Genomic DNA, 27159 nt, shown 5'->3' with positions numbered 1-27159 from the left:
TATATTAAAAGAATAGATCATGATCAACGATAAATCTTCGATTTAAATATTTGATTATTGATTTTAGACTTGAGAGAAGTGGATATACTTTCCTCTCAAGAGAAGCATATTTATTTATATATATATGTATGTATATATGTATGTATGTATATGAAAGTGCGTGTATCTCTTAAATCATCTTGTTTATGTAATTATTATGCTCATCTTGTTAGATTGTCGACTGATGACGTTAATAAGTATACAATAAACCATAGTTTCACAAGCATATTTATATTTCCAAAAAAATGAATATAGATATAATCTAATATCTTCCAAATTATTCGTGTTAAAAGATAAAAAGTCCAACATAACAAAACTTGTGTTCATGTTGGAATATAATTTTAACTTTAAAATTCAAGTTTTTAGATTGGAGATTCAGTCATGTGTATCTGCTTCTCATTCTTATGAGACAAGTATGTATCTTGCGCACGAAAGAAGAATTCGCTCTTAAATCTTAATGGCGGCTTTGAGATCCATGCATATGGATAAAGAAAAAAATTCGGAGTGCTTTGAGATACGTGCAGAGTGTGATCTAGTAGGTGACACCGTGAAAGAAAGGTTGATCGTTCTTACTTGCCAAAGACGCAACCCGGACCCTTCTCATGTTAGTCATTTTCATATAAAGCTAAATCTAACGCATCATCCCGGTCTATGGAATAAAACTGAATTAATCAATATCCGTTACTATAATCATCAGATACTACAATTTAAATAAGTTGCGAATATAATAAAAAAAGAAAAGTGAATATATCCAGCTCATCTCTTATCAATTTCAGCTGTACGTCAGCCCCATCTGTTTTTAACCACTAGCTTATACGACAGGGGTTAGATTATTCTCGGGATTTAGTAAATGAAATTAATACTTAGATATACCTGGCTACAACATCACCCACGGTGCACCCTATCATAAAGACCCAGGAGGTCTAAGTTGCGGTCTGATTCTGGAGGGCTGAAGGTACTCCTGTCATCCACGTTGGATATCTTGATCAATTCCTGACCGCCACGTGTACGACCCCCCTGAAATAAAGAGGCCGGCCTCTCCCGGTTGGGAGTAATAAAGCAGCCGTTAGCTTTCAGACAAGAGCCCAGTTGCCAACCCCCCACCTCCGGCGCCCACTTCACTTCTTTCTCTCAGGTGGCCGAAGGATTCCTGTTTTCCGGTGATGCGACGTTTTTCCGGCGAGTTCTTTCCTCCTCTCCGGCGAACTCCGACCCCCCACCTACGCTTCCAGTGGTGGATCGGGGTGCCGTCCTCCGCTCCTCGCCGGATTCCGGCGACATAGATTCCCATATTTCGCCCTTTAAGTCGCCTTCCGAGCCCGCCGCATTTCTAGAATACTACGCTCACCTCTCTCCGGTCGCTTTAATTCTTAGTGTGACCTCACCCGGAAGCCGAATGCTAGCCGTTTCTTGGTTTTCTTCTCTATTCCTCTGGTAAAAATCTCTCCTTTCCCTCTAACTCTCATGGTTTTCTTCTCCTTCTAACACTTCATCTCATTTGTTTCTCTCTCTTTTTTGTGGGGTTTAGATGATCAAACTTTGAGAAGAACGGAGTCTATCAGAGATGATGGGTCTGCTGCTCCGAATCGTTTTTTTCGTCCTCTTCCTTCCTTTCTTAGCCGTGTCAAGAAATCCGGCGCTAAACGACGACGTCCTCGGCCTGATCGTCTTCAAGGCCGACCTCCGAGACCCCGGCTCCAAGCTCGTCTCTTGGAACGAGGACGACGACGACCCATGCCACTGGCTCGGCGTCAAGTGCGACCCCAAGACCAACCGCGTCACCGAGCTCTCTTTGGTTGGCTTCTTTCTCTCCGGAAAGATCGGCCGTGGCCTCCTCCAGCTCCAATCCCTCCGGACACTGTCCCTCTCCAAGAATAACTTCTCTGGGACCCTTAGCTCTGATCTCCTCCGGCTCGAGAGCCTTCGTAACCTCGACCTTAGTGAGAACAAACTCTCCGGACCCATCCCGGATGACTTCTTTGGGCAATGCAGGTCCATTAGATCTATCTCCCTGGCGAAAAATGCCTTCTTTGGTGCGATCCCTCCTAATGTCGGCTCTTGCTCGACGCTTGCAGCTCTGAACCTCTCCTCGAACCGGCTCTCTGGTTCTTTGCCGTGTGGACTCTGGTCTTTGAATGCTCTCAGATCGCTTGACCTCTCAGACAATAATCTTGTTGGCGAGATACCCGTGGGAATTAGTAAAATGTACAATCTGAGGTCCATCAGCTTGCACGGGAACCGGCTCTCCGGGCATTTGCCGGACGACATTGGAGACTGCTTGCTGTTGAAATCGCTAGATCTTGCTGGGAACTCGCTGTCTGGAAGCCTTCCGGAATCAATGCGGAACCTCTCGATATGCACTTATTTGAGCTTGAGCTCGAATTCTTTCTCCGGGGAGGTTCCCACATGGATTGGAGAAATGAAAAGCTTAGCGACTCTGGATTTGTCGCGCAACGGGTTCTCCGGTCAGCTTCCTGGTTCATTAGGTGATTTGCAGCTCCTGGAAGTGTTGAACCTTTCGAGAAATGGCTTCACGGGGAGCTTCCCGGAACCTCTACGTTCTTGCAAAAGCCTGGTGGATGTGGATTTGAGTCAGAACTCGCTCACGGGCAATCTTCCATTATGGGTGTTTGAATTGGGTCTGCAGCAGGTTCTAGTTTCCAAGAATAAACTGAGTGGATCAATAGAAATCCCTCCGACCTCTGCTTCAACCCTCCAAGTTTTAGATCTATCCAGCAATGCCTTCTCTGGTAAAATTCCGACACAAGTTTCAAATGTTCGAAGTTTCCAGTTCTTCAATCTCTCCTGAAATTCTTTTTCAGGCTCTATACCAGAAGGTGTCGGGAAGTTGAAGTCTTTGGAAGTCCTCGATCTAAGTGGGAACCGGCTGAATGGGAGCATCCCTTCACAGATTGGGGGTGCAGCGTCTCTGAAGGAGCTGAGGTTGGGAAAGAACTCCCTTAAAGGAGCAATCCCAACCCAGATTGGAAACTGCTCTTCCCTCACATCCTTGTAAGATTTTTCTCCTCTCTGATGTTTCTTTTCCCCTCAGTTAATTTAATTCCATTTGTTTGGAGATATAGTTATTTAGATTATTTTCTTCTTCTTCTTTAATGAAACAAATATTCTTTCTTGGAGAGTCTTGAAACCTGCCATCAACTATTAACATGGCCACGGTCCCCCTGTTTGAAATCTCCCACACACAACCTTTTTTTGTTGTTGTTTTTACTGGTCATAATAATGAGTGCTATGTTTCAGATGTCTTTAGTCTTTTCTGGAATTATATTTGTGTTGTTAGCTAATCATTGTCTTAGAGGTTTCATGGTTTCTTTTGTTTGGATTTTGACATGCAGGGATCTATCACAGAACAACCTCACAGGCCCAATTCCTCCAACCTTAGCCAACCTCACCAATCTCCAAATCATCAACTTCTCTCGCAACAGACTCACAGGAACCATTCCAAAGCAGCTGTCTGATGTCTCCCACCTCCTCTCCTTCAACATCTCTCACAACCTCCTCTCTGGAGACATCCCCTCGGGAAGCTTCTTTAACACCATTCCTCCTTCCTCCCTTTCCGACAACCCCGGCCTCTGTGGCTCCATTGTCAACCGGTCTTGCCCCGCCGTCCTCCCCAAGCCCATCGTCCTTAACCCCGAGAACTCTTCACCCAACCCCTCGTCAGGCTCCACATTGTCCCCTACCGGCCTTCACCACAAGAAGATACTCCTCAGCGTCTCCGCTCTCGTTGCCATTGGAGCTGCTGCCATAATTGCCCTTGGCGTCATCACCATTACCATCCTGAACGTCCGAGCTCGTGCGGCTGCCTCCCAGTCTGCCGCTGCTTTGGCCCTCTCAGATGACTACCTCAGCCAGTCTCCTACCACTGATGCAAACTCCGGCAGGCTCGTCATGTTTGCTGGAGGCGACCCGGAATTCAGTGCCGGTGCCCATGCACTCCTCAACAAGGACTGCGAGCTGGGTCGTGGGGGCTTCGGCGCAGTCTACAAGACCATGCTCCGAGATGGCCGGCCTGTGGCCATCAAGAAGCTCACCGTTTCCAGCTTGGTGAAATCCCAGGAGGATTTCGAGAGGGAGGTCAAGAAGCTAGGAAAGGTGCAGCACCCCAATCTGGTGGCACTTGAAGGCTATTACTGGACTCCATCCCTCCAACTTCTCGTATACGAGTTCGTTTCTGGCGGGAGCTTATACAAACACCTCCACGAAAGCTCTGCCTCAAATGCGCTCTCATGGCAAGAAAGGTTTGATATAATTCTCGGCACTGCAAAGAGTTTGGCGCACCTGCATCGGCTCGACATAATTCACTACAATCTGAAATCTGCCAACATTCTGCTTGATGGCTCCGGCGAGCCCAAGATTGGAGACTATGGGTTGGCGAAGCTGCTACCAATGTTGGATCATTACGTTTTAAGCAGCAAAATACAGAGTGCTCTTGGGTACATGGCACCAGAATTTGCATGCAGGACGGTGAAAATAACTGAGAAGTGTGATGTGTATGCATTCGGGGTGCTGACGCTGGAGATCATGGCAGGAAAGAGACCCGTTGAGTACATGGAGGATGATGTGGCCGTGCTGTGTGACATGGTGAGGGCAGCACTGGAGGAGGGGAGGGTGGTGGGGTGTGTGGATGGGAGGCTCTGCGGGAAGTTCCCAGTAGAGGAGGCCATTGCAGTGATGAAGTTGGGTTTGATTTGCACATCTCAGGTTCCATCGAATCGGCCAGACATGGGGGAGGTCGTGAACATCCTGGAGCTTATCAGATGCCCTCAGGATAGCCAAGAAGAGGAGTTGGGTTGACTCCTCGACTTGGTGGTGATCTCCTTGTGCATTTCTAAGGTCCACGACATGATTTCCGAGAGAAGGACATGGGGTTTCTGGTGAAGTGGAATCGGGTGTTCTCTTCAACAACAACAACGGGGGAGAGAAGATATCAGGTCATGGTATTATAGTTGTATGCAAGGAACTATGATCTTGTTTTCGGTTGTTTTGTTAGGATGTTTTCCTTTTCTTCTCACTAATAGACCTGTTCTGCTTGTAGCCGGATTCCCTTTCACCGGGTTCTACAATTCTAAGACCTTTCTGAAGAAAAAAAAAATGTTACTCAATATCCCATATTGTTTGATGTGGTTTCCTTTGCTTTTTAGCACGGATTCGCCTCCAAATGGCTGAATGGCTCTATCATGAGATTTTTCTCGCGCTTGCTTCTGCTTCGGGCCATCTCTGGTCTTGCAATTACTCCTACACTAGCTATTGGTTTCGTGTCTAGATCTAATGAATCATATTTCATATAGTTTATGAAGTAAATTTCCCTATTCAGGTGCTTTGTTGCAATCGTACTGAGAGTCGTCATATTTGGAACAGCAGGTTGGATGCATGACACATTCCTCCGTGAATATGGAAACGTTCTGTAGGCTGGTGTTGCAGATCCAGCTTTGGCTACATCACTTTCAAACCTCAAACAAAATAGAAGCCAATTAAATTTAACCCCACCAACTTTCCAAAACCATCTCGATGACTTATTTGAACTTCTCTTTGACAATACCTATCCAGATAGGGAAGGATTGCTCACTAAAGTCTTCCAATAGATTGAAACGAGTTGCTAACCAACCCTGGATAACTGAACTTGTCCTTTTATGACTTGTTATCAGAAAAACAAAAAAAATATAAGTGCAGCTGTCAGCTTGTCCTTCTTTACATTTCATCCTTCGTGCCTTCATGTGCTTAGAGTATCATGGTCTTATTAAAATATTTCCTGTCTGTCCTTTGAACCGAGAAAGCTTGTATTGTATAATTTGGAACAGCACTACTTATTGAACCAACAACCAACATTTTTAAAAAATAAAGTCAAATGTGAATGACTTTAGCTAAGATTCTATTCCCTCATGTAGCGGCAGAAGAAGGGTAGGATATCGATAGAGAATCATTCAGGATCATGATGTCGGAATAGCCTCATTGTTTTCCATTATAACCCATCCGACCCACCCATCGAAGTGAGATACAGCACATGGAATACTTGTCTCTTATGTGGCGGAGCATAAGAGCGGTGATTTACTCACCCTCTCCTCTACGATACGTAGAGGAGCTCGACTAAGTTTGTATTTCTGAGGATCAGATATATCTATCGAGAGACAAACAGAGCTGCATTAGTCAAAGCGCTAATACTCAACTTTAGATATTTGGAATAAGCCTGACTTTCTTTTTATATCTAAACAAATGCAGCGCATTAGTACTTCAAGACATGTGTCTGATCTTCTTTTTAGAACATAATTTCAGAGTCCCTTTTTTTTTTGCATATTACACAAACCTGGTATAAATACAACCACCAAAATAAAAAAAAAAAATAAAATATCCCTAAATGTTATGGGTACATGAGCCTCAGAAGATCCAAAAAAAGTCCTTCCGGATGATCCGCCACATACAAGATCATCCAATCCGCCACGCCATTTGCCTCTCGTTAAATATGCCTCCCTGCAAAAGCTAAACAACCACCAACAAGGCGCCAGATGTCTTGAATCAGGGGGTTTGGCATTTTGGACCACTAAAATCTTAGAAGATTGCATTCAGCTCTTTATCTTTGGTCAGTCCAGCTTTTTTTCTTTACCTGTGATCTCTGATGTGATTTTGGAGTGCAGCAGGTATTTCAACACTTGGCGCAGGGGGTTGTCGCAGTGGTCCCTTCTATTCTCTCAAGCCAGCTTAGGGTTAATCCACCTTCATGAGACACATATTTCCCTAAGCGTGGAGTCAGCTCAAAAGTGCTCAACTGCATGCAGGCCTTGAGAAGTAGCAGATGAGTTGTGGCGTTTGTTGTATCCGTATATGTTATTGTTGCTGCCTTCAAGAGGCGCTTAAACTAATGATCCTGGCATCAAACAAGTCATATGGGGTCCAAATAAGCTTTTGTTAGGGATGCCGTAGAAGTTCTCTTTTTTACCATGGGAAATGAGAAATGGCAGCTTAACTTCTGTTTATTTTAACAATGTAGAGAGGCTATCCATGGACCTACGCTTGTGAATTCATGGCTTCATGCATGGCGGGACGCATAACTGAAGTTAGAGATGAAGGCCTGAAGTTTTCCTAGCATAAATGTCATTATAGGATACATACATAAATTTGCTATTAGAGAGGTGGTTTCTTGAGAATGAATGCAGAAAAATAAATATCCACGAAGGCTAATTCTGCCATCTTTTTTTTTCAAGACCTGCTCGTTTGTCTTGATATTATTATTTTTGTTTCAAAAATTAGGTTTAATGATTTTTTACATGATTTTGATAAGTTCTCCTCTAGGTGCACCCCTTGGTTACTGATCTCTTTTAAGTGGACGACAAAGAAGTAGGACAAACTCACATATATCGAAGGCACCGTCCTTGCATTTCTTAAAGGAATTGACTCTATTCTAGTACCAACTTGGGCACGAGGCTGTACAAAAAGTGCAGATTGTGGAATCACAGTCACAGTCTTTTCCTTTTTCCATTCAAAATTGATGATAGGGTCTACCTCCCTGTACTAAACATATAATGCTACACTTAATCCTTTTAAATATCTACTCACGATTCCTAAAAAAATTATTTATCTGAAAAACAGATTGCAAGAGAAAATAAATTTTATTATGTTTAATTGATAAAAAATTAGTTCAAAAAAAGCATTGAAAAAGGATTACTGTGTTTGATTGAAGGTAATCTTGTGTAGCAATATTGTCAAATTTTAAATAATATCTCAAATAAATAATTTAAATAATAATATTTTTTTCGACCTATGTATTGGCCATTTATGGTCTACTTATATAATTGCGGCCTAAATTGGCTATTTTGAATATTGAGTATATTTATATTAGTTGATAAAGATTTTTAAATTGATTATACATATATTAAAAATATAGTCCTTATTATAAATAAATGTTATTATATTTTTGGTGCATAAATAAATATAATAATAAATTATATAATAGAGTTAATTAATAACTAATAAATATTTTAATTATTTATTAATAAATATATTAATATATTATTTATAAATCATTGTATTTATATATTTATAATATTTAATATAGTATTATATTAATACTATATTAATTATATTATATAGTATTTTTGTCAATAAATGATAATTTTAAATTATTTCTGTTTGATAATCTAATATGGAAAAATAAATACCACCTCTTTGGTGATATTTAATTCACCTTCTCTCTGAGAAAAAATAGACATGAAACTTACCGTTTATTTTATTATCTCTCTTATCTACTTTTCGTACCAAATATGATAATCTCATACAAGATTTATTTTTTTATGCCAGATTACTCCTAACCAAATGAGCCCCGCCAAATAATCTATATCTAGCTTGAGTCTGACAAAAGAAATGCAACAAATAGGGATTTTACTATTAGAGGAAACTTTGCTTCTCAGCACTCTGCAGAAACTTTGCTTTTGAAGAGGATAATTTGTCCTGATTTTTCCAGGATTTTATGCTTGGTGGCTTCTGAGTTCTGAGTTTCTTCTTTTCTGGATGCGTCATCTCTCTTCCACTTGGCTCATAAATATTTATCCATGGATTATCATGGGTGGACATCCGAACAAGCCCTAAAAAGAATTGATATACGGTTGTTGTAAGAATGGCAATAAATGGAATGGCTATGGAGCATGGCGAGGCAACCGCATTGGAAGGAGAACAAAGAGGGGCATAAAGAAAGAAAAGAAGATACCAAAAGGGTTTCTTTGAGTGGGTAGAGGCCTAGAGCAAGGACCTATACTGCTTTTATGAAGACAAAATGATGTGCCTTCCAACTTCAACAAAAAGAGAGTGAGAGTGAGAGTGAGAGAGAGAGAGCATTGGATTCTTTGGGCAGCACATGACATTGGGTGGATCGTGGAGTTATTGCGTCCTTCCAACGCAAACACTCGTTTCACCAACCTCGAGCTCATAACACTGTTCGATGTCTTGCACGGATTTGGAGCACTTCGCTCTATTTGCTAAAATGATTTCAAAGGAAAAAAAATAAATCTTAGAAACTCTGCAATTTTTGTTTTAATCCTTGAATGAACCGATTCTTCAAGGCAGATATCTGAAAGCATAGTATCCATGTCACCATTACAATTTCATTCCCAAATATATGCTTTTAGTGATAGAAATAACTGGACAGTCGTGCCAACAAGTGACCGAAATCCAAGCCTAGTGGCAAAAATTAATGAATTTTCACACACAACTTGATGTGCTCTTTGGCAGACAGAGTATCACCATCACATAGGAGCCAAAGGGATATCAAAGGTTGCAACATTTAGGATTCTTGACTTCTCACAAGATCAAGCATTACCACCTCAATATATTTGCAAGTTATCAGAATAGCCTAAACAGTGGTCCTAGTGGAACTGCAAAAACTCAGAGACTGCTAAGTCTAACTGATGAATGACCAAAGGCTTGTTTTCATCTTAAATGTTCTTCATGGTGGCTAAATGAACAATAATTAGTTAGAGCTAAATGAACAATAAAACTACTGAATTCACATTTCCATCATAGGTGACTAAAAGGTCTCATAGGATTTTTTGCAAATATTCTTACAAAAACAGAAAAGTGGCATAGGCATCTATTCCACAAAATTAACTGAGCTATTCCTGCTTTCTTTCTCCAAAGACTCTGACATGGCTCCTTTTCTTGACAATGTCATGTGAATGTAACCTTTATGCTTTTCCTCTTTTCTTGCCTCTCTGAAAAGGAAAAGAAGGTTGGATCTCACTGCAAAGCCTAGCAGCCCGAGTTGATGTCCGACTTGTCCAGGAGACCAAGAACTGATGCCACTGGGTGCAGTGCATGGTGGGGCATTTCTTTACAGCTCCAGCCACTATCACTTTCTTATCCTACTCATCATCCCAACCCTGACTCCAACCATCTGCTTCATTTGTATAGAACATTAAACAAGATCATAGTTGTGTTTCTCGATCTAACTAGCTGATTTGGCCCGGGTGGCTTTGCCTCCCTCTTCATCAAAAAAGACTAGCTGATTTGGAAGTCTTAAATCAGCCTCCCGGACATGTGCCAAACACAGGCCTCTCCAGCAAAATGCAGCAAGCAGGCATCATAAGTTGGTAAGAGTATTATGGATGGCGAGCTACTGAAAACTCTTTTATCTTAGATAGAAAGCTTTAGCTAAAAATTGCTATCCCCTTTTCCGGCATTAAGAACCACTTCTAATTCTATGTGGCATTCGTTGGTACATTCCCCTAAAACAAGAGGAGTAGGTAGTACATGTGCATGTAACTCATCCATGAACAAGAGGGGAAAAAAATAGGATAAAGTGCATACGAATTTTTCAAATGTTTTGGTAAGTGATGCCGCTGAAGAGAAACCGGCACATCAAATGCAATGTCTTTCCAGCGCACATTTTGTACCCACAAACAGATGACTATGTTCCAATTTGAATATACTAGAAATGGTCTAAAATTGTCTTAAATTATAATGGAATGAAGAGGAATATAGAATAAGGATCTATGGATAAATAGGATAATTTTCATATAACTTGTGAAAACAATATTTCTTTTATGAGCACAGCAAAAACAACACTTCAAAAGCTCTCCCTCGCAGAAGCAAGACTAATAAAAGCACATAAAAACCAAACAAAAATGAGAAATGTCCTTTTGCTAGTTATGGGCGTACCACTCAAACTTGTAAAGTTATGGGGCCACCCAATTGCAAGCTCTCAAAACTTCTGATCAACATGAAAAGAAATTAGAAGTTACACAATGCGGTCACGGTGTAAAAGTATAAAATATTTCCACAGACTAAGACATCTACAAATGTACTGTGCACTATGTAATATAATCACTTAGCAGCTAATTGCACAATAACCTGCTTTTATAACATGTGATGTCTAGGATAAATAGACCATACCTCCAATTCATGCATAACCCTTTGCAAGACAGTTCAGACACCGCTGTACCCTGAAACAAACAGGTCACATGTGGGCACAACAAGAAGCAGACACTAGAAAACTCCATAACTTCCTCGAAGTGTATTAAGCCTTAGTATCGAAAAACATGGCCTGTTCCCATCATAAGTCGGGCAGAGATGTGGGTTGATGACGGTGGGGATCATACGAGAGAGATCATTCTATGCTTGAATTCCCTTGAAACAACTGCATAGAAGCCTTTTCCTTTATAAACCATGCAGGGAAGTACCACCTCTCTCTGTAATCACAAAAATCAAAGAACATACAAATTCAGTTGCAGGACAAAGCTTAAACAGTCATGTCAACAAGGGGGATACAATATTGCCCCGCCCTCTAGGCTTTTGAAACTGATTGCAATAAATGGATGGCTACAGAAGAGACCACTGACAGGGTGAATATGCCCCAAACACAAATGCTGTGGCAGACCCCAACATGTGCAGTGGCTCAGGGATTCCACCTGCCATTCTAGAGGGTCCATTCCAGAGATCCTGTTCTGTTTAATAGAACCATATGAGAGACTAATTCAGAAGACAAAAAAATATCATGTAAGCATTAACAGGAGGAAAGGGATAAAGAGAAGACCCTAGATTATGGATCCTGTGGTTGATAACAATGAGTTCAATCTACTCTCTAATCTCCAAAGCTTTCAACCATTCTCATATCAAGTTGACCTTGTTCTTGTCTAATTATTTAACACACTACAAAATCTTTATAAGGCACATATGGCACCCCCTACAAAGCAGTACTACCAGGGTACACCGAACAGGTACCGGTCGGCGTACCGATGGCGACCCGGACCAAGTCGGTACCGGTTCGGGCCGTACCGAACTGGTACCGACCCGGTCCGCCACGGGAGCGCGCCCGCACTGTTCCCAGCATGCGCAGGACGCGTTTCCCTATGCTTCCACGGGCGAAGCCGCACGCGCGGGACACGTTTCCCCGTGTGGGACGCGCGCGGCTGCATTCCTTTTTTTTCTTTTCTTTTTCTTTTCCTTCTCTTCTTCCTTCTTCTTCCTGAATCTTCTCCTTCCTTCTCCTTTCTTCTCCTCTCTTTCCCCCCTTATCCCACGAGCAAGGAAGGGCGTTTCCCCACACGAGGCCCGGTACCAGTACGTCTTCTTCTTCTTCTCCTCTTTCTCTTCTTCTTCCTCTTATTTCTTCCTCTTTCTTCCTCTTCTTTCCTCTTCTTCTTCCCCGCGCGCGTGAGCGCACTGCCCCATGTGTACCGGTGCGAACCAAACTGGTTTGCACCGGTATGCAGTGGGAATCGGTCAGTTCCTGCCCCTATAGGGCCGGAACCATTTTCCACGGCTGAATCGTACCGGCTGGCCTCGGTATTGGTACGGTACGTGCAAAACCAGCCGGTACGGGCCGGTTCAGCATACCATGATTACTACCAATTTCATATACAATGTGTAAAGAGATAAAAGATTTGGGCCAACTATTTGTTGCCGTCATGACTAGTACCTTGCTTGGCTTGCAACTTCGACTTTTAATGTTGGTCACTAGTCTTTTACATAGCTACATTGATTTCAATATACCTTTTATGCACACTTGTCTATAATAATACCCGCCAAATACATCTCCTGATATTCTTTTCCATAATATGAATTTGTCCATGCCATTAAATATGTGCTTGTTGTTAAGAACTTGCACTCGCTTGCTAACCTCTACTGTCCTACCATATATTTGCTGCAAAGTGTCCTTCATTTTTGTTCTTTTTTTCTTTTTATTATTATTATTATTATTTTTTTTTGGGGGGGGGGGGGGGGGTGCTGGGGTGCACGTATTGGAGGGGGAGAGTGATAGGAGGCCTGTTACCTGGTGTTTATGAGGCCCCACATATTTTTATTCTTGGTGTGTCATCTTCATTCTTCAAACGGGCTGCATCTGTATTAGGACAAAGCTCGAGTTTGGAATCACAAACAGAACTTTTATGCAAGCAATCAATGAGCCATTCATAATGCCCACAAGTAACCATCCTATCTGCTCTGACATGGATCACACCCACTGAAAACATAGTGTCTAGGCAAGAACACGGGACAAAACAATAGAACTATTTTTCTAATAGTCTTTCATCTGAAATGAAGCAAACTTACTTTTATAGATAAAGCAACAACAGACTAGAAAGAACTAATAGAATAAGATGACCTTCTACTACAAAGAGAAGATCTAAGTATGCAGAGAGGTTTCTAGAAACAAGTTATTCCCAATACGGAAAGAAGATCTGCCACTTTTATATCTATATTAATTTTTCCTTGTGCAATTCTTGGCACTTCAGCCAACATGTCAAATCATCCACTCATAACTTGATCTCACTTCTGTTAAAAAAAATAAAATGGAGGAGTGACTAATATGCATCACCTTCTAAATACCCACCTAATGGAGTTTTTCTCAAACTTCTATGAGCACATAATTGTACCAGTTAGTCATCAACTCAAATTCAGTTCACACTGTACCAAGCCTCCACTTCATCTGAAGCATGGTTGACAACGAGACAAGAAAGCAAGAAAAAAATTACCAACTCAGAATTTTCCAATCACTCCTCCAATGGAGGACCAGACCCCAAAGGGAGACTTTCAATCAGAAATGAGCTTGACCATCCAAAATGTGGGAACATAAGAACCTGTGTAACTATAAAGAATGATAGGCTAAGGAGATGCTTCCAATTATCCCATCAATTTTTAACATTTATGGATGAGGCATTTTGCAATTGTTGAGTTAAAATAATGTCAGCATATGCTGTCAATGAAAATCTTCTGGATGGTAATCCACCAATAGTCTTCATGAAGGTCAAACTCTTTTCCATATGTATCTACCATAAAGTCCATCGCTGGACAGATCTCCATAGTTTGTCGTCCCATATTTCATAAAGATGCTCCTACAATGTTGAGCATTGAAATACTTTAAGTTTATACTTGAGAAGATGATAGGCAACTCTCAATTCTCATATACACAAGGTAAATGGAACTATGAAGTTTCAATTCCATGACAGCACCTCCTATGATTAGCCATCAGTTTCCTGCAAGCTACAGCAACAATCAAAAGCATTCCACAACCATTGGAGTGCCATAACTCAACATATCCATTCATGACCAATAATCTAATAAACAGAATCACTTACAAGAAATACCCAGAGGTTCTTCTGACCAAATCTGCCTACTTCAATAAGTAGACAGAACAATCATGTACAACTAAAAAATTTCAAATATTATGCATAAGACCTATAGTAAGTTTGAAATTCCAAATTAATTTACTACCCTGTATTACTCATCAACTATATATCTACAAAATTATCCACCCTTCTTTAAATTGAACCATTCCAAAGACCAGCAAAAATGACATCTCTTTTTTTTGTGTGGCACACCCTTCACTATCCATTTTAAACTCTAATATTCAAACTATTCCATTCCATGAGTCAAAGCGTTTTCTCCACAAAACTAAAGTTAATTGCAGAGAATGTTTAGATTGACCCGCTAGGTTACCAAGACCAAGGCATTCCTGATACTTTCCCTAATTTACTCACTAACCACCCATCAACAATTAAATTTGTTCTCTAGAATGGAGATCTCTTCAATTTCAAGCTTTCCCAACAATTCCCCTCTTGCATGCTGTTCCTGTCTCATCTCATTTATCAATGAAATGTGAGCTGGTTACAACTGTTTGCTCAGAAAGAGCTTCCCCAACAATTCCCATAAAAAGAAGGCATAAAACATGTGAGTAATATAGACGGACCTTTCGAAAAGAAATCCTTCTGATTAGGGTACCTTCACTAAATGAAGATTCGTTGATTTCAACTTACACTCAGTATGTCAGAAAGATTGATGATAGCAAATAAAAAGATTGCCAAAATATCTATAAGTAGAGCATGAGGCCAAACAGTTATATGTACTTGGAAGTTTGATAACAAAATCTGTCAAAATTAACATCATCAAGAAGCACAAATCAGATCAATCACATCCATATAACAAACAGCTTCAAGAAATTGGGGATGGGAAATAGTTTTTGTACTAAAATTAGAGGACCTATAATGGTGCCAACAATCAACTCTTCCCATCCTCTACCCAGCTAGCAGACAACCATAAAATGTCTTCCAAGCTTCCCCAGGAAGAGCATTCCTTGCTAGCCATATCCCTAACCTATAAATCAAGATCATGGCATACCCCCCACAACACCTCTCCAAACTTACCTATCACTTTGAGATATTAAATGCTAAACATTACTACATTACATTGACTCCACCAAAATTAGTGATAGAGGAAGCTTGGAACTGCCTAAGGAGCAGGCAAGCGAAAGAGGATAGACCAGACAATAAGATATTCCCCAACTGTAGGTTTAATGACTGAAAATTCAGAGGTGAAGGTTTGAAAGAATAAGAAAGAAAAAGCGGGTGTTGAATAATTGGACTGACACTGACAATATCAAATCCTCAAGGGTTGGGAATTAATAATAAGAAAAATAATAGGTAAAACCAAGGTGTCAGCAGAGATTTTTCAAATAATAAAATGCAACTGGGCTTGACAATCTCAAAATAGAACATAATTCAGCATTGGAGATATAAAGCCATTTAGCTATTAGAACAATGACCTGTTTAGATAAGAACCCAACCGTAGATAAAGCACGGTAAGAGCTCAATCTATAGGTGAAACTTCTACAGGAGCAATAAACGTTGTAATGCAATCAGATTCACTGGTTTTGTTAATATATACTAATAGAGTATGAAAAGGAGCATATCAATCTGTTATTAACATAATTAAGGAAAAGATAAAGAAGTAATGCAGAACAAAGTTCAGCATACATTCAGGGAGGCATATTGAGTAGATTGGCTTGCTGACCAGGGCAAACAGAGTAATGACCAAAATGTTTACTTCAGTCAAAAAAAGACTAAAATGTTTAGAATCATATGGAGAATGTTGCATTGCACTTGAAATCTCATTTACATTATACATCTGTGATGTTTATAAGATACTATAAAGTTTTGCCTTTGTGCAGTTTGTTAGCTTAAAAAGATGAGGTTTAAACTGGTTTATAGACTTTCCTACTGATATAAATCCCTGAGGAGAAATTTTACACTAGATAAGAGTTTGACTTTCCAGACAAGAAGGAGATACATTATAGACGACACACGAATTCTGATATAGGTGCAGTAAGAGACCAGCCATTCAACTGCACGCTAATTATAAAAGATTGAGGAAAAAAGATTTTTCAAAAACATATTCTATTTACTCCACAACACTCAACTAGAAGTCCCATTAAATCTTATCTGTAAAAGGTTACCTAAAAGCAATAATAAAATAAAATGAAAAAAAATAAAACAAAAACAGAACATTAACTTGTCACCTTGATCAACTTCTCTTTCTACTTCTCAGCATCCGCCATTTGGGCCGGAAGAATATCATCAATGTTGCATAAATTGGGAAAAACTGTAGAATAGATGAATCATCTCTACACATATTACTAATTAAACGAATAATCACTTAAATTTAATATCTCTAAGATACTAGGACTCTAATACAAATTACATAAAGCGTAAGAAGGGGAAGAAGAGGGGAGGAAAGGAAGTGGGAGAGGGCAAGAGGGTTAGTCATTGCTGCATTGCTGGCAAGCAGCACAGCAGCCACAGAGAGAGAGAGAGAGAGAGAGAGAGAGAGAGAGAGAGAGAGAGAGAGATGGCCGCCGGGAAGCCAGCAACTGTGCTGCAGGAGGGTAGGAGAGGGAGAGGGATGCCTCCACCTGCGTTCACCGCCGCCCTCGTCGCTGGCCGCCTGAGAGAAGAGAAAAGAGAGGGAAGGGAGGGGAGCGGGAAGGAAATTGGGGACGAAGGGTGGGTGTAGGGTTTTTTTTAAAGAAATATGTTTATTTGTTTTCTTTTACCGGAGGTGACCATATCCTGATTCGACTCCCTCGACGGCTCTTCGACACCATAAACCTCAAGCTGAGCTCAAAAACCCCAATCCAACCATATCCTCTCTCTCTCCCTCTCTCATGTCTTCCCTTCGCTCCCCTTCCCCCCTTCCCATTTCCCCGCCGCCTTTCTTCTCCTCCTCACGCTTGCAGTCTTCTCATTTGCCTTACTTCTCGGAGTCTTATTTGGAGGGGAAGAGACCCCAACTTACCTCCAATCCCCGTCGAGGTAATCCAACTCCTCTTCCAACAGTAGTTTTCTCTTGTGGAGTACACACAACATGCACACAATCACCAAAATTTCTCACTTGTAGAAGGAACAGTAGATTGCCCACTACATCAGTAGAATTAGTTAATTTCGTCGAGAAAAGTGGTATTTTTCCTCAATCTTCGGAGAAAGATGGTGTTATTCCCACGGAACAAGCAGGTGAGATGGTGGATTTTGTGATGGAAAATGGCGAATTGCCGAACGAAGAAAATGGTGCTAACTGCGATGCTAGTGAAGTAGTAGCAGAGTATCCCCATTTAGTTAATGAAGATTGTCGAATAGCCGAAAAGGAAAATGTCCATTTTGTAGAAGAGAATTATGTATTGGATACTGACAGGGAAAGAGTGGACCTTGGTTCTGTTGAGGGAGATGGTACCTTGCCCGCTGAGGAAGGATATGATGCTGCCAATGTCATTGAGGAAAATAGTGGGATGCTTGAAAACGAGCAGGACGTGCTCGTTGATTTTGCTGACAGAAAGGTTTATTCACCCGCCAACAGTGTGAAGTCCTTGGATTCTTGTCATAGAAGTGGTAGGTTGCATGTAGGTGATCTTGTTAAGAAAATCAGTGGTTTACCAATTGAAGAGCGTGTGAAGGTTCTTGATGTTTTTGAATATGACGATAAAAGTTTAACCATCTCTGACTACAATGACATCCTCATAGCTCTAGTGAAAGCTGGTGAATTTGAATCTGCTGTGAGTCTGTTTTCTGAGCTTCCATCCCGTGGATTGTCGCCGGATTCCTTGTCCTTCTCTATCATGATTCAGTCTTTATGTAAGAAGAATGAACCGGATGAGGCAAAACAGGTTCTAGATGACATGGTGCAAAGTGGGTTTCGTCCAAACATTATTACATTCACGGATCTGGTTAACAGTTTGTGCAAGAGGGGAAGACTGAAGAAAGCTTTTGAGGTTTTTGAGATCATGAATCAAGTTGGGTGTGAGCCCACAATTAGGACTTACAATTGCCTTATCGGTGGGCTGTGTTATGTGGGGAGGTTGGAGGAGGCCTTTCAACTCTTACAGAAAATCAAGAAGTCTACAAAGATGCCAGATATCTATACATTTACCTTGGTCATTGATGGGTTTTGCAAGGTTGGGCAGCCGGATGAGGCAATTGAGCTGTTAATAGAAGCTCGGGAGATGGGACTGAAACCGACAATTGTTACATACAATGCCCTTCTTAATGGGTGTTGCAAGGAAGGCAGGCCTTTGGAAGGACTTCACCTTTTGGAAGAAATGCAACATGGAGATTGCCTTCCGGATAAAATTAGTTATAGCATCATGTTACAGGGCTTGTTAAAATGGGGTGAAGTTTCTGCAGCTTGGAAGACTTACAAGAAAATGAAGGAGGCTGGTTTTCAGGTAGATGTGCGAGTCATGAACACGCTCCTCAGAGGCCTTTGCAGACAGACAACAATCAACGGTGAACTGCTAAAAGATGCTAAGGAGCTATTTGAGAAGGTTATGGAAATGGATTTTGGCCCTTCACCTTACACTTATTGCTTGATGGTTCAAGCTCTTGCTGTAGGTGGTGAGATTGATGAGGCATTAGCCCATTTGCATGAGATGGTAAGAGCAGGGTATTCTCCAAGAATGATGACATACAATGTGATTCTACGAACTTTATGTGAGGAAGGGAGAGTTAATGATGCATTAGGTATTTTGGTTCTTATGATTAAAAGAGGGAAAATTCCTAGTAGATTCTCTTTTCGTGTATTGCTCAATGAGCTTAGTCGACAGGGAAGATTGTTAGATGCTTTTGGAGTATATGCAGCTGCAATCAAACGGAATGTAATTTCCAATTGGACACCACAAAAGGATTGGCAGAATGAAGAGGAATTAAAACATATTCAAGGTGGGGAAAGCAAAACTGATCAAAGCAGTAAAGAATACTTAACATGTGCGAATATCAATTTCATAAAATGAGCTGCAAAGATAGCAATGAAATTGCCCACTGAAGATTATATTGCTCATATGCAATTGAAGACATCCCATGAGAGCACTTGCATCTCCTGTTGAGTGTTAATGGAAAAGTTCCATGATCCACAAGCAATGAAATTTAGTTTCATTTCAAATGCGCATATATGAGAAACAATCCAACTAGAAATGGGCACATCATCATCAACTGCTGGATATGTTGCCTATGACATCAAATGAGCTCAGTAGTTTTGTCAATATACTCTGAACTCTGAAGCCTTAAGGATGGCGGGGCAAGTTATTCATGGAAGAAGATTTAAGCAATCAGAAATGGTTCGAGGGCAGGAGTAAGAAAAACAACAAATGAAGCATAGAAGCTGTTCCTTGCAAATGTTGGAGCTTAAAGATCCTCAAAATGGACGAAACCAGTAATGACAATTATGAAGCTGTAATACTCTTAATTAAGCTTTTCATTAACAGAAAAGGCATTTATATAGTTCGAGTAATGCAGTTACAATTTATTACAATGCTAAGTTAGTCTTTCATCTGTCTCTTCCATGACCCTGCTAAGGGTTTAAATGGTTTACTACAAATGATTTGTACCTATTTGTGTATGTTTCCCATTTAGTGTAAGCTAATTTCTAGAAAGTAATGCAGTTTGTAATTACTTGCCTCCTTGGAACAGGATGTTTTGTTACAGTCTTTATGTCAGGCTAGTTCTTAATAAGCAGACTTCAAATGCCTTCCTTCTACAGAGACAAGACTGCCTTTATTAGGCTCCTGGATCAGCACTTTTAGGAATTTCCTCAGAATCAACTGTTCACTCTGTTTTAGTTTCATTATCTCTAAAAAGTTTGTCAACCGATGGACCTTGTCTCTAGCTATGTGTAATCTGTCGAGAATTGTATCCAAGCTTGTGAAAGAGCATTATGGATCATAGTGGTTTAGCTGGCACCCGTTAAGACTATTGGTGTACTAATTGCTGGATCAAGCCCCATGTTGATGGCACAAACTTGTGTAGCATTCATAGCTCCAGAATAGCATGGACTTGCTTATTCACAGAGCATGATACATGGTGATCAAATCATATTCCCCCTAAATTGATCTCTCTTCTCTTTTGCACCATTTCAGATCTGCAGTTTAATATACTCCCATATGTCACTGCAAATATGGATTGTTAGTCTTCTCACTGAGGTCCTGTTGCCTAAGGATGTCCATTGGTACGCCTATGGAACTTAATTTATACTTGTCCAGAACAATGAATAGTGACCTGCTAGAGCTTCAAATTCTTGTTCAAGATGTGGCTCAAAGGGCAAATTGGATTTGTCATATACTAGTATTGGATTTTGCACAAATTTGATTCTCTGTGTGCATATCAGTCAATAGATTTGATTGCTCTTTAACATTGAGCCAATGATTCACATAAATTTTGAAGCCATGCTTCTTTACTGTTGTATATTACTGACAAATTAGAGATCTTTTGATTCCAGTTATGTGAAAAGTCTGTTAACTTTCTTTTTTTTGAATTATCTGCTGTCAGTTTTGAGGGTCAGTCCTTGATATTTGTGTTTTCCACTAGGAAATCTGGATTACCAAGATGATGGATTACTTGATCTAGGGCTTAAACATTCAACAGAGGAAGGCACTTCGAGGTCTTCCATGCCAACCAAAAAGTACCCATTTCCTACCTTATTAATCAACTCAAAAAGATTATGTAAAACCCCAACAGAGCAAAACATGAAGCCCCTAACAAACTGCATGCATATAATTAAGATTGCACTGAAATAAAGAAAAGCGAGGCAGCCAAAAGCTCAAACATCCGCCATCCTTCTGATAAGCAACGGCTCATCCTCCCCCTTCCCCCTTATCTTGGGCAGGGTCCAGGAGGCCACAATGACAGCATCCTTCTGCGCCTCCACCACCTTCCTCAACTCCTCCTCGGTCACCCCAAACCCTGCTGCGAGCTCCGGCCCTAACATGGTTCGAAGGATCGAACTCGCCCCTACGAGGAACTGCGGCCGGTTCCTCCTCGCCGACGTCGTGAACCCGAAGAACTCGAACGGCCCACTCAGGGAAGCAATTTGGCAGAAGGGGAAGTATCGAGGGATCATGAACACATCCCCCTCAGAAACCTCGGCTTTCATGGCCGCGGTTCCATTAGGATACACCAAATGAATAATCGCTGATCCTCCCAGCACTATGCCGTACTCCGTCGCCGTTGGATTCACATGTGGCAACATCATTGATCCCTGAGATAAAAAAAAAAGTTCCTTAAACTGGACGAACTAGATCCACGATAGGTTAGAAACCAAATAGTTAAGCAAGATTACTCACTGCAGTGAGCTTAACTAAGTAGACGCCGATGTCGTTGATCCCCAGAGGAGCATAGTTGCCTTCATCAAGAGCAATGCTCCAACCATGGTTGTTACGGAAGTCTGGATCTCGGTCATAAAGGTTATACGCATCGGGTGCATGGTCTGGACTCTGTTTCTTTCCTTTCCGGCGATCGTAGAACTGCCCTCCAAGGAGGTTGGCGAGGAAGTTCCTCAATGTCCATCTTTTGTTCTCCTCCTGTTGCACCTCTCCTCCTCCTTCGTCAACGGCGACATCATTGAAATCTAAAGATCCTTTTTTATGGACTTGTTTCCATTGCATGCAGGAGGCCAACAGGCGGGACTGGTCGGCAGCCCTATCGCTGTAAAAGATAATCGGCCCTCTAATACGAGCCCCCAGGATTGTATCCATTTCTTCAGTAGTTACCTACGGAAGAAGACCAGAACTTTTAAAGGCTCAACTTACTGCATGCATGCATATTGCTAGTGCTAGTTTCTTTGCAAACCAATTCGCTTACATTGAATGCTGCTGTGAGGGTTTCGATATCAAATCCGGCAAGAACGGATGATGGATAAGTTCCTCCACCGATGAAGAATGACTGCAAGAAAATAATCATGGGAGGTGATCACTAAATGAAACTTAATATACGGATATGGGTATCATCTACGATGGAAATTAACGGGATGGGAAAGCGGCTTCAGCATCACCTGGTAAGGGCCGAGGCCAAGGCTCTCGGAGGTGTCGATGCTACAAATAATCTGCAGCCGCTGGCCTTTGCCGGTGTTAACCATGTAGAAGGTGGAGCCGGCGGCGATGTGGATGATGTCTCCCATCTTAAGCCGCCTCTCCACCATGTTATCCTCGTAAATCCAGCCAATCCTCGCCTCCCCTGCCCATAGTGAAGCACAATAATTTCCATCAATTATATAACATGCACGTATATAGAGCTATAATTTTCCATGAGATTGCTGCACCTTAAACCTCTAATTAATCGGGGGTATGAGGCGCCCAGAGAAAATAAAATAAATATTTGTGATTTAATATGCCCTATCGGTAACACCCTGTCCTTAATTAGCAACTAGCGGTTCGGGTGATATAATGGAGATCTCTTGGCGGCAATGTAAATTATCATAAGAAATAAAATAAAAAAATAAAATTTCCCCAAAAATCTGATTTAAATAAATAATCAGGAAACTTTTGGCAGCGATAAACTTTGAGGAAATAGTGAAATAAGATATAGAATTTTTTTTAAAAAAGTTATGGCACCTTCATGAATTCACAAATTTTTCAAAGATTGGATTATATAGTTTATGATCTATCCACAAAAATAAAAAGCATCATTTCTTCATGTCAGCCAGCCAAAAGGAAAAAAGAAAAAAGAAAAGCAATTCACCTGATGGATTTTTTTTATCAATGTTTCAGGGATTTCTTCAATTAATTGCTTCTCTATTGACCATTCGAACGGGCTGCCTCAATATTCGTGCGTGAAACACGCACACACAGAGAGAGGGAGAGAGAGGAGTTACCTTTATGAACAAAGAGGATGAGGCTAGAGTCCAAGTACTGGGGAATGAAGAGAGTCTTGGGCTCCATGGTAATGAAGCCGATGTGCATGGGAGCGGGGCGACCACCTATTCCGAAACCCCTCACCACCCTCACCTCGCCACCCTCCGCCTTCACCACCTCCTCCGACTCCTCTAATACGAACCGCCTCCCACTCCCTCCTCCCTCTTCCTCCTCTCCTCCTCCTCTCGCCCCCCTCCCACGGTATCCTGTCACCGCTGTCAGACACCAGGAGGAGAGCAGTAGCATCAGCAGCATCACCGCCGTTCGATCCCCCATAGCTCCCATCTCTCTCTCTAGCTGCTTCTGCTGAAAGTTTGAATTATAGTTTGTATTATAGTTGTGTCGTGGAAGGGGGGGCAGCAGGCGGTGGAGAGGAGGTGTTTAAAAAGAGACGAGTGGAGAGCGTGGTCGTGACGCGTGTCGTGCATGCATGCACTTGAGGGTTTACGTGGGGGGCCGTCGGCGCTCCCCAGATCCACCGCTCGCTTATCAGGGAGCACCCACTTGGGTCCGTCCATCGATGCAATACATAAACAGCCGTAATCGAAAGACGGGATCTCCTGATGCCGAAACTTTTCACGGCCATGATCGAAGGACTGGATGACCAATGCTTGAAAATTTTCTTTTAGAAAAAAGCTAGACAAAGGACCCCTTTGAAATTGTTATAGACCCATTTGGCATAGACGTATTCGGTAAAAAATTCAGAAAGCTATTTAGCTTTGCCAGAAAGTTAAAACAGATTCTTAAGAAAAACTCCAAAATGGAGTTTTTTCAGAAAAGCAGTTTTAGCAAGCGTCGGAAAGCTATTTTGATTTATAATTTTTTTGACTAAAACACCCATGATATAATATTATACTTATAGAAAATGATAATATTAATATATAATGCTAATAATTATAATATTTTATACCTTTATTATTGTATTATACTATAAATATAATATTATATTACATTATATAATATTATATTATATTATATTATATTATTATGCTATAGTATATAATATTATATTACTATATTATAATAATATTATATTACATTACAGTAATATTATGCTATAGTATATATTTATGTATTAATACATATTATATTTTATTATTTTTTATTGTATAATACTATGCAATGTCTTTTATAATCATTTTGTCATACCAAAAGTATTTTTTCAGTTTATTTACCAAACACATATTAAAGTTTTATAACACTTTAGAAATGTAGTTATCAAAAAGCTTTACCTTCGAAAGCTCGACTACCAGCATCTCCGCCAAACGGAGCCTAAGTTTACTTAAACAAATATTAATTCAAGATGAAGTCTTTATGACGGAATATAGCAGCCAATAACAAAGTACATCGTTGGGTGTCCAAAACCCAAACAATGTTTGCTGAATTAATAAAGAAAAAAAAATTCGTGGCATTATTTTGTTTTGTCTACAATTGCCGAATAACACCCTCTATTGTCCTATATAGTTACCATATATAACAGCCACTATCATGGAACTGTTATCAAAATTTCAATTACAGCTTATATAACATAGTACAACAAATTCATCAGAGTAGATCATTAGAACAGCCTTTTCAAAACCTTAATGACCATCTTTTCATTACTTTGGGATGGAATGTTGCCCCTTTCATAAGAACTATATGTATACCCTAACACTTAAAAACGTGTGATGATCTTATGATACAAAATGTATATCATAAACCCCACTCTATACTCCAACATTTATCTCAAGCATGCAAGAGATCCTTTAAAAAATGCTATAAATTTTCCTCATAGACACTATTAGTTTGCAACTTTCTTCTCCATTAATTAAATGCCCCTTTTGCAATAGGGGAAAAAAAGACAAAATCCTGATGGTACACAAATCTTGTACATTATTATTGATGAGTCTAGATCCGGTGCGTGGCCATTCAGTTCTTGGACTTTGCTATAATGCTTGTTTATCTTTTGTTAGGAGATAGAGACTCATTTTAACCATTTCTTATTACGAATATATCATAAAATTTGCCTTAATTGGTTTCTAACTGATTACCTATCTTCTTTTTTTTATTATTTTCTATGGAATTTGGTGCCCTAATCTCTGACTTTGGATGGTCCTAATCGCCTACTTCCTCTCAACTCCTCTCCCTCACCCCTTTTCTCTCTCCCTCATTCAACATCCCTCTCCTGGCTTCCTTTGGTCTAGATAGCCCTAATCTATATACTACAAAATTCTCGACTTCCTCCTCTCCCTCTCTATCTCTTGTTCAGCATCTTCGGCTTCTTTCCCTAAAAAGCTTTTCCAATCACCGTCAAAAAGATGAGAGTAGATCAGGAGAGAAAGACAAGAAGCCCGTAAAATTAACCATTAGGTGCTACCCTAATTAACCATCCAAAGAGAATTAATTATAACTGTTGAATGCTGTTAAAATTATAATACATGTCATGACGAGCTTATCCAGGGTATCAATTAAGACCTTTGGAATATGCCCAAATTACAATACTTTCCATACATACCTGGACTTTCCACCATCTATATATAACTAGTTGCCACGACAAAATCAAGAGCATTTATTTTACAATAAATAGTAAATAAAAATTATCTTTCATAATTTTGAAGCAGCACTGTAGCAAAACCTTTTGTTCTTTCTTATTTGGCTATATCAAGGGGAGTGTTAGGAGAAATTTGCAAATGTGAAAAAAAAATTTCTTGCATCATTGGAGCAGCTATACTAAGTTTTACCCCCCCCCCCCCCCCCCCCCCCAAAATAAAATAGCGTTTTTTTTTTAGATTTTTAAAATTGCTGCTTTCCAGTATCACTCATTCTCGTGGGAGCATCAATTCTTGGGGATGGTCGAGAGTTGGTATGGTACATCGGAGTCAAATGAATGATGTGTCATTGCAGTAATCCACCAATCATCTGCCATAAAAATGGAGCAGAAACATAAATGATTAGGTGAAATTATTTCTGACTTTTAAATGCATTGTCCTAAAAATTAAGATGGAGAAGGAAAAAGATCAAGAGTGAGAGAGCTTTCAATGTTCTGAGCAAATCAAATGTTGGCTATCGCCTTATTTGTAAGCTGACCTTTCCAGGCACTATCAGTCAGCCTTTTATCTTCTCCAGCAACTCATACATGTAGAAGATTCTCTCACCCCATTCTTATCCTCAAATTATCAAAAATTAATAAAAAAATATACTTATCATACCACTTCTCAGAACAACAGTGCCTTATGACAAAACATTGAGGGCTCGTTTGGTTCGCGGGAAGCATTTTCCTTCCTAGGAATATGATTCCTGGGAAATAAATTCCTAGGAAGAGGATGCCTAGGAAAGTACTTTTGGCATGTTTGGTTGACCATGGAAAAGTGACAAATTTCCAAGGTGCTTATGTTTGGTTGGCCATCCACTTTCCTAGGAAAGTTATATATAATTCCTATTATACCCTTAATAAAAATTAGGTTTTTAATGCCTCTTTAATGCTTCTTTAATGCTGAAGGGACTTTTTGGGAAAAAGTAAAAATGGAGTGATTTCCGCCTCATGGGAAAGTAACTTTCCCATGTTTCTCATGGGAAAGACTTTCCCATGAAATGTGGGAATCACATTCCCATGGGAATACAACTTTTCCTTCTCTTTCTTTTGAAAACTCCAACCAAACAAGAGGCATCTTATTACTTTCCCGTTGACCACACTTTCCCCCTCCTTTTCCTGCGAACCAAACGAGCCCTGACATGTCACTGTTCTCATTCCCTTGCTTTCACGACATCCCAAGTCGCCAAGAGATTCCCTCAACCCCTATTAATCCATGGTACGGCCTTCCTCCGCCCCTGGATTCGGGTCGCATCTTTCGCACGAAAGAATGGATTGATTTCTTTCGACACGTTTACCGTCGCATCGCACCCCGCACAGCTCTTAAAGCACTCTAAACTTTTTTTTTATTCTTTTGCACAGATCTCTAAGTTACTATTGCACGATCCGACGGCGACTTCATTCATCCTCCTTTCGCGCGAACGATGACCCCACGGCAAGCTTGCGTCGCTGATCAGACGGCCTACGATCTCCTATCACCTCAACGGTTTAAAATCCGTGGGCCCCTTCCATCCCTTAACGACCGAAACCTCCCCCCCCTTCCTTAATAACTAACCAATCCCCTTCCTCCTTCGTGCCTCCCTATAAAAATTCTTCTCTCGTCTTC

At 40.6% G+C, this 27159-nt stretch overlaps 3 protein-coding genes and 1 long non-coding RNA gene across 10 annotated transcripts; 2 read left to right on the top strand and 2 right to left on the bottom strand.

Annotated features, from left to right (window-relative positions):
• The first annotated feature begins 1082 nt into the window (after nt 1-1082).
• LOC103702137 (uncharacterized) lies at nt 1083-5164 on the top strand. Its single transcript, XM_039124369.3, has 4 exons — nt 1083-1473; nt 1568-2789; nt 2862-3051; nt 3393-5164. The coding sequence occupies exons 2-4, from the start codon at nt 1604-1606 to the stop codon at nt 4852-4854; spliced, it is 2838 nt and encodes a 945-aa protein (XP_038980297.3). The 5' UTR covers nt 1083-1473; nt 1568-1603; the 3' UTR covers nt 4855-5164.
• Nucleotides 5165-9529: 4365 nt separating this feature from the next.
• On the bottom strand, nt 9530-16835 carry LOC103702134 (uncharacterized). 7 transcript variants are annotated; one of them, XR_016396127.1, is made up of 5 exons: nt 16727-16835; nt 16334-16416; nt 12815-12883; nt 11382-11486; nt 9530-11231 (listed from the first exon to the last, which is right to left on the bottom strand). It is a non-coding gene; the product is annotated as an uncharacterized LOC103702134 (long non-coding RNA). The 7 variants fall into 7 exon arrangements; XR_016396126.1 differs by lacking the exon at nt 12815-12883; XR_016396125.1 differs by lacking the exon at nt 12815-12883 and having other exon boundaries at nt 16334-16438; nt 16727-16812.
• Nucleotides 16836-16852: 17 nt separating this feature from the next.
• LOC103702135 (uncharacterized) lies at nt 16853-19766 on the top strand. The gene has a single exon (XM_008784442.6). It carries the CDS (start codon nt 16979-16981, stop codon nt 19091-19093), a length of 2115 nt encoding a protein of 704 aa, XP_008782664.4. The 5' UTR covers nt 16853-16978; the 3' UTR covers nt 19094-19766.
• Nucleotides 19767-20669: 903 nt separating this feature from the next.
• Nucleotides 20670-23329, bottom strand: LOC103702136 (vicilin-like seed storage protein At2g28490). Its single transcript, XM_008784443.6, has 5 exons — nt 22945-23329; nt 22126-22307; nt 21936-22016; nt 21419-21844; nt 20670-21333 (listed from the first exon to the last, which is right to left on the bottom strand). The coding sequence occupies exons 1-5, from the start codon at nt 23267-23269 to the stop codon at nt 20896-20898; spliced, it is 1452 nt and encodes a 483-aa protein (XP_008782665.4). The 5' UTR covers nt 23270-23329; the 3' UTR covers nt 20670-20895.
• Nucleotides 23330-27159: the final 3830 nt, after the last annotated feature.

The sequence above is a fragment of the Phoenix dactylifera genome, chromosome 8, assembly GCF_051530095.1.
Source record: "Phoenix dactylifera cultivar Ajwa chromosome 8, Ajwa_hap1_PhDact_Kaust_v1.1, whole genome shotgun sequence".
Lineage (NCBI taxonomy): Eukaryota > Viridiplantae > Streptophyta > Magnoliopsida > Arecales > Arecaceae > Phoenix > Phoenix dactylifera.
This window is presented reverse-complemented; position numbering and strand designations above follow the sequence as displayed.

What these genes read in the sequence shown, in the direction of transcription:
- LOC103702137 (XM_039124369.3), top strand. Translation starts at nt 1,604, where the DNA reads ATGATGGGTCTGCTGCTCCGAATCGTTTTTTTCGTCCTCTTCCTTCCT. An exon ending in ATCCAGCAATGCCTTCTCTG is followed by an intron (nt 2,790 to 2,861) that starts GTAAAATTCCGA and finishes ATTCTTTTTCAG; the next exon opens with GCTCTATACCAGAAGGTGTC. An exon ending in TGCTCTTCCCTCACATCCTT is followed by an intron (nt 3,052 to 3,392) that starts GTAAGATTTTTC and finishes TTTGACATGCAG; the next exon opens with GGATCTATCACAGAACAACC.
- LOC103702135 (XM_008784442.6), top strand. Translation starts at nt 16,979, where the DNA reads ATGTCTTCCCTTCGCTCCCCTTCCCCCCTTCCCATTTCCCCGCCGCCT.
- LOC103702136 (XM_008784443.6), bottom strand. Translation starts at nt 23,269, where the DNA reads ATGGGAGCTATGGGGGATCGAACGGCGGTGATGCTGCTGATGCTACTG. An exon ending in CCCTCACAGCAGCATTCAAT is followed by an intron (nt 21,845 to 21,935) that starts GTAAGCGAATTG and finishes CTTCTTCCGTAG; the next exon opens with GTAACTACTGAAGAAATGGA. An exon ending in ACTTAGTTAAGCTCACTGCA is followed by an intron (nt 21,334 to 21,418) that starts GTGAGTAATCTT and finishes TTTTTATCTCAG; the next exon opens with GGATCAATGATGTTGCCACA.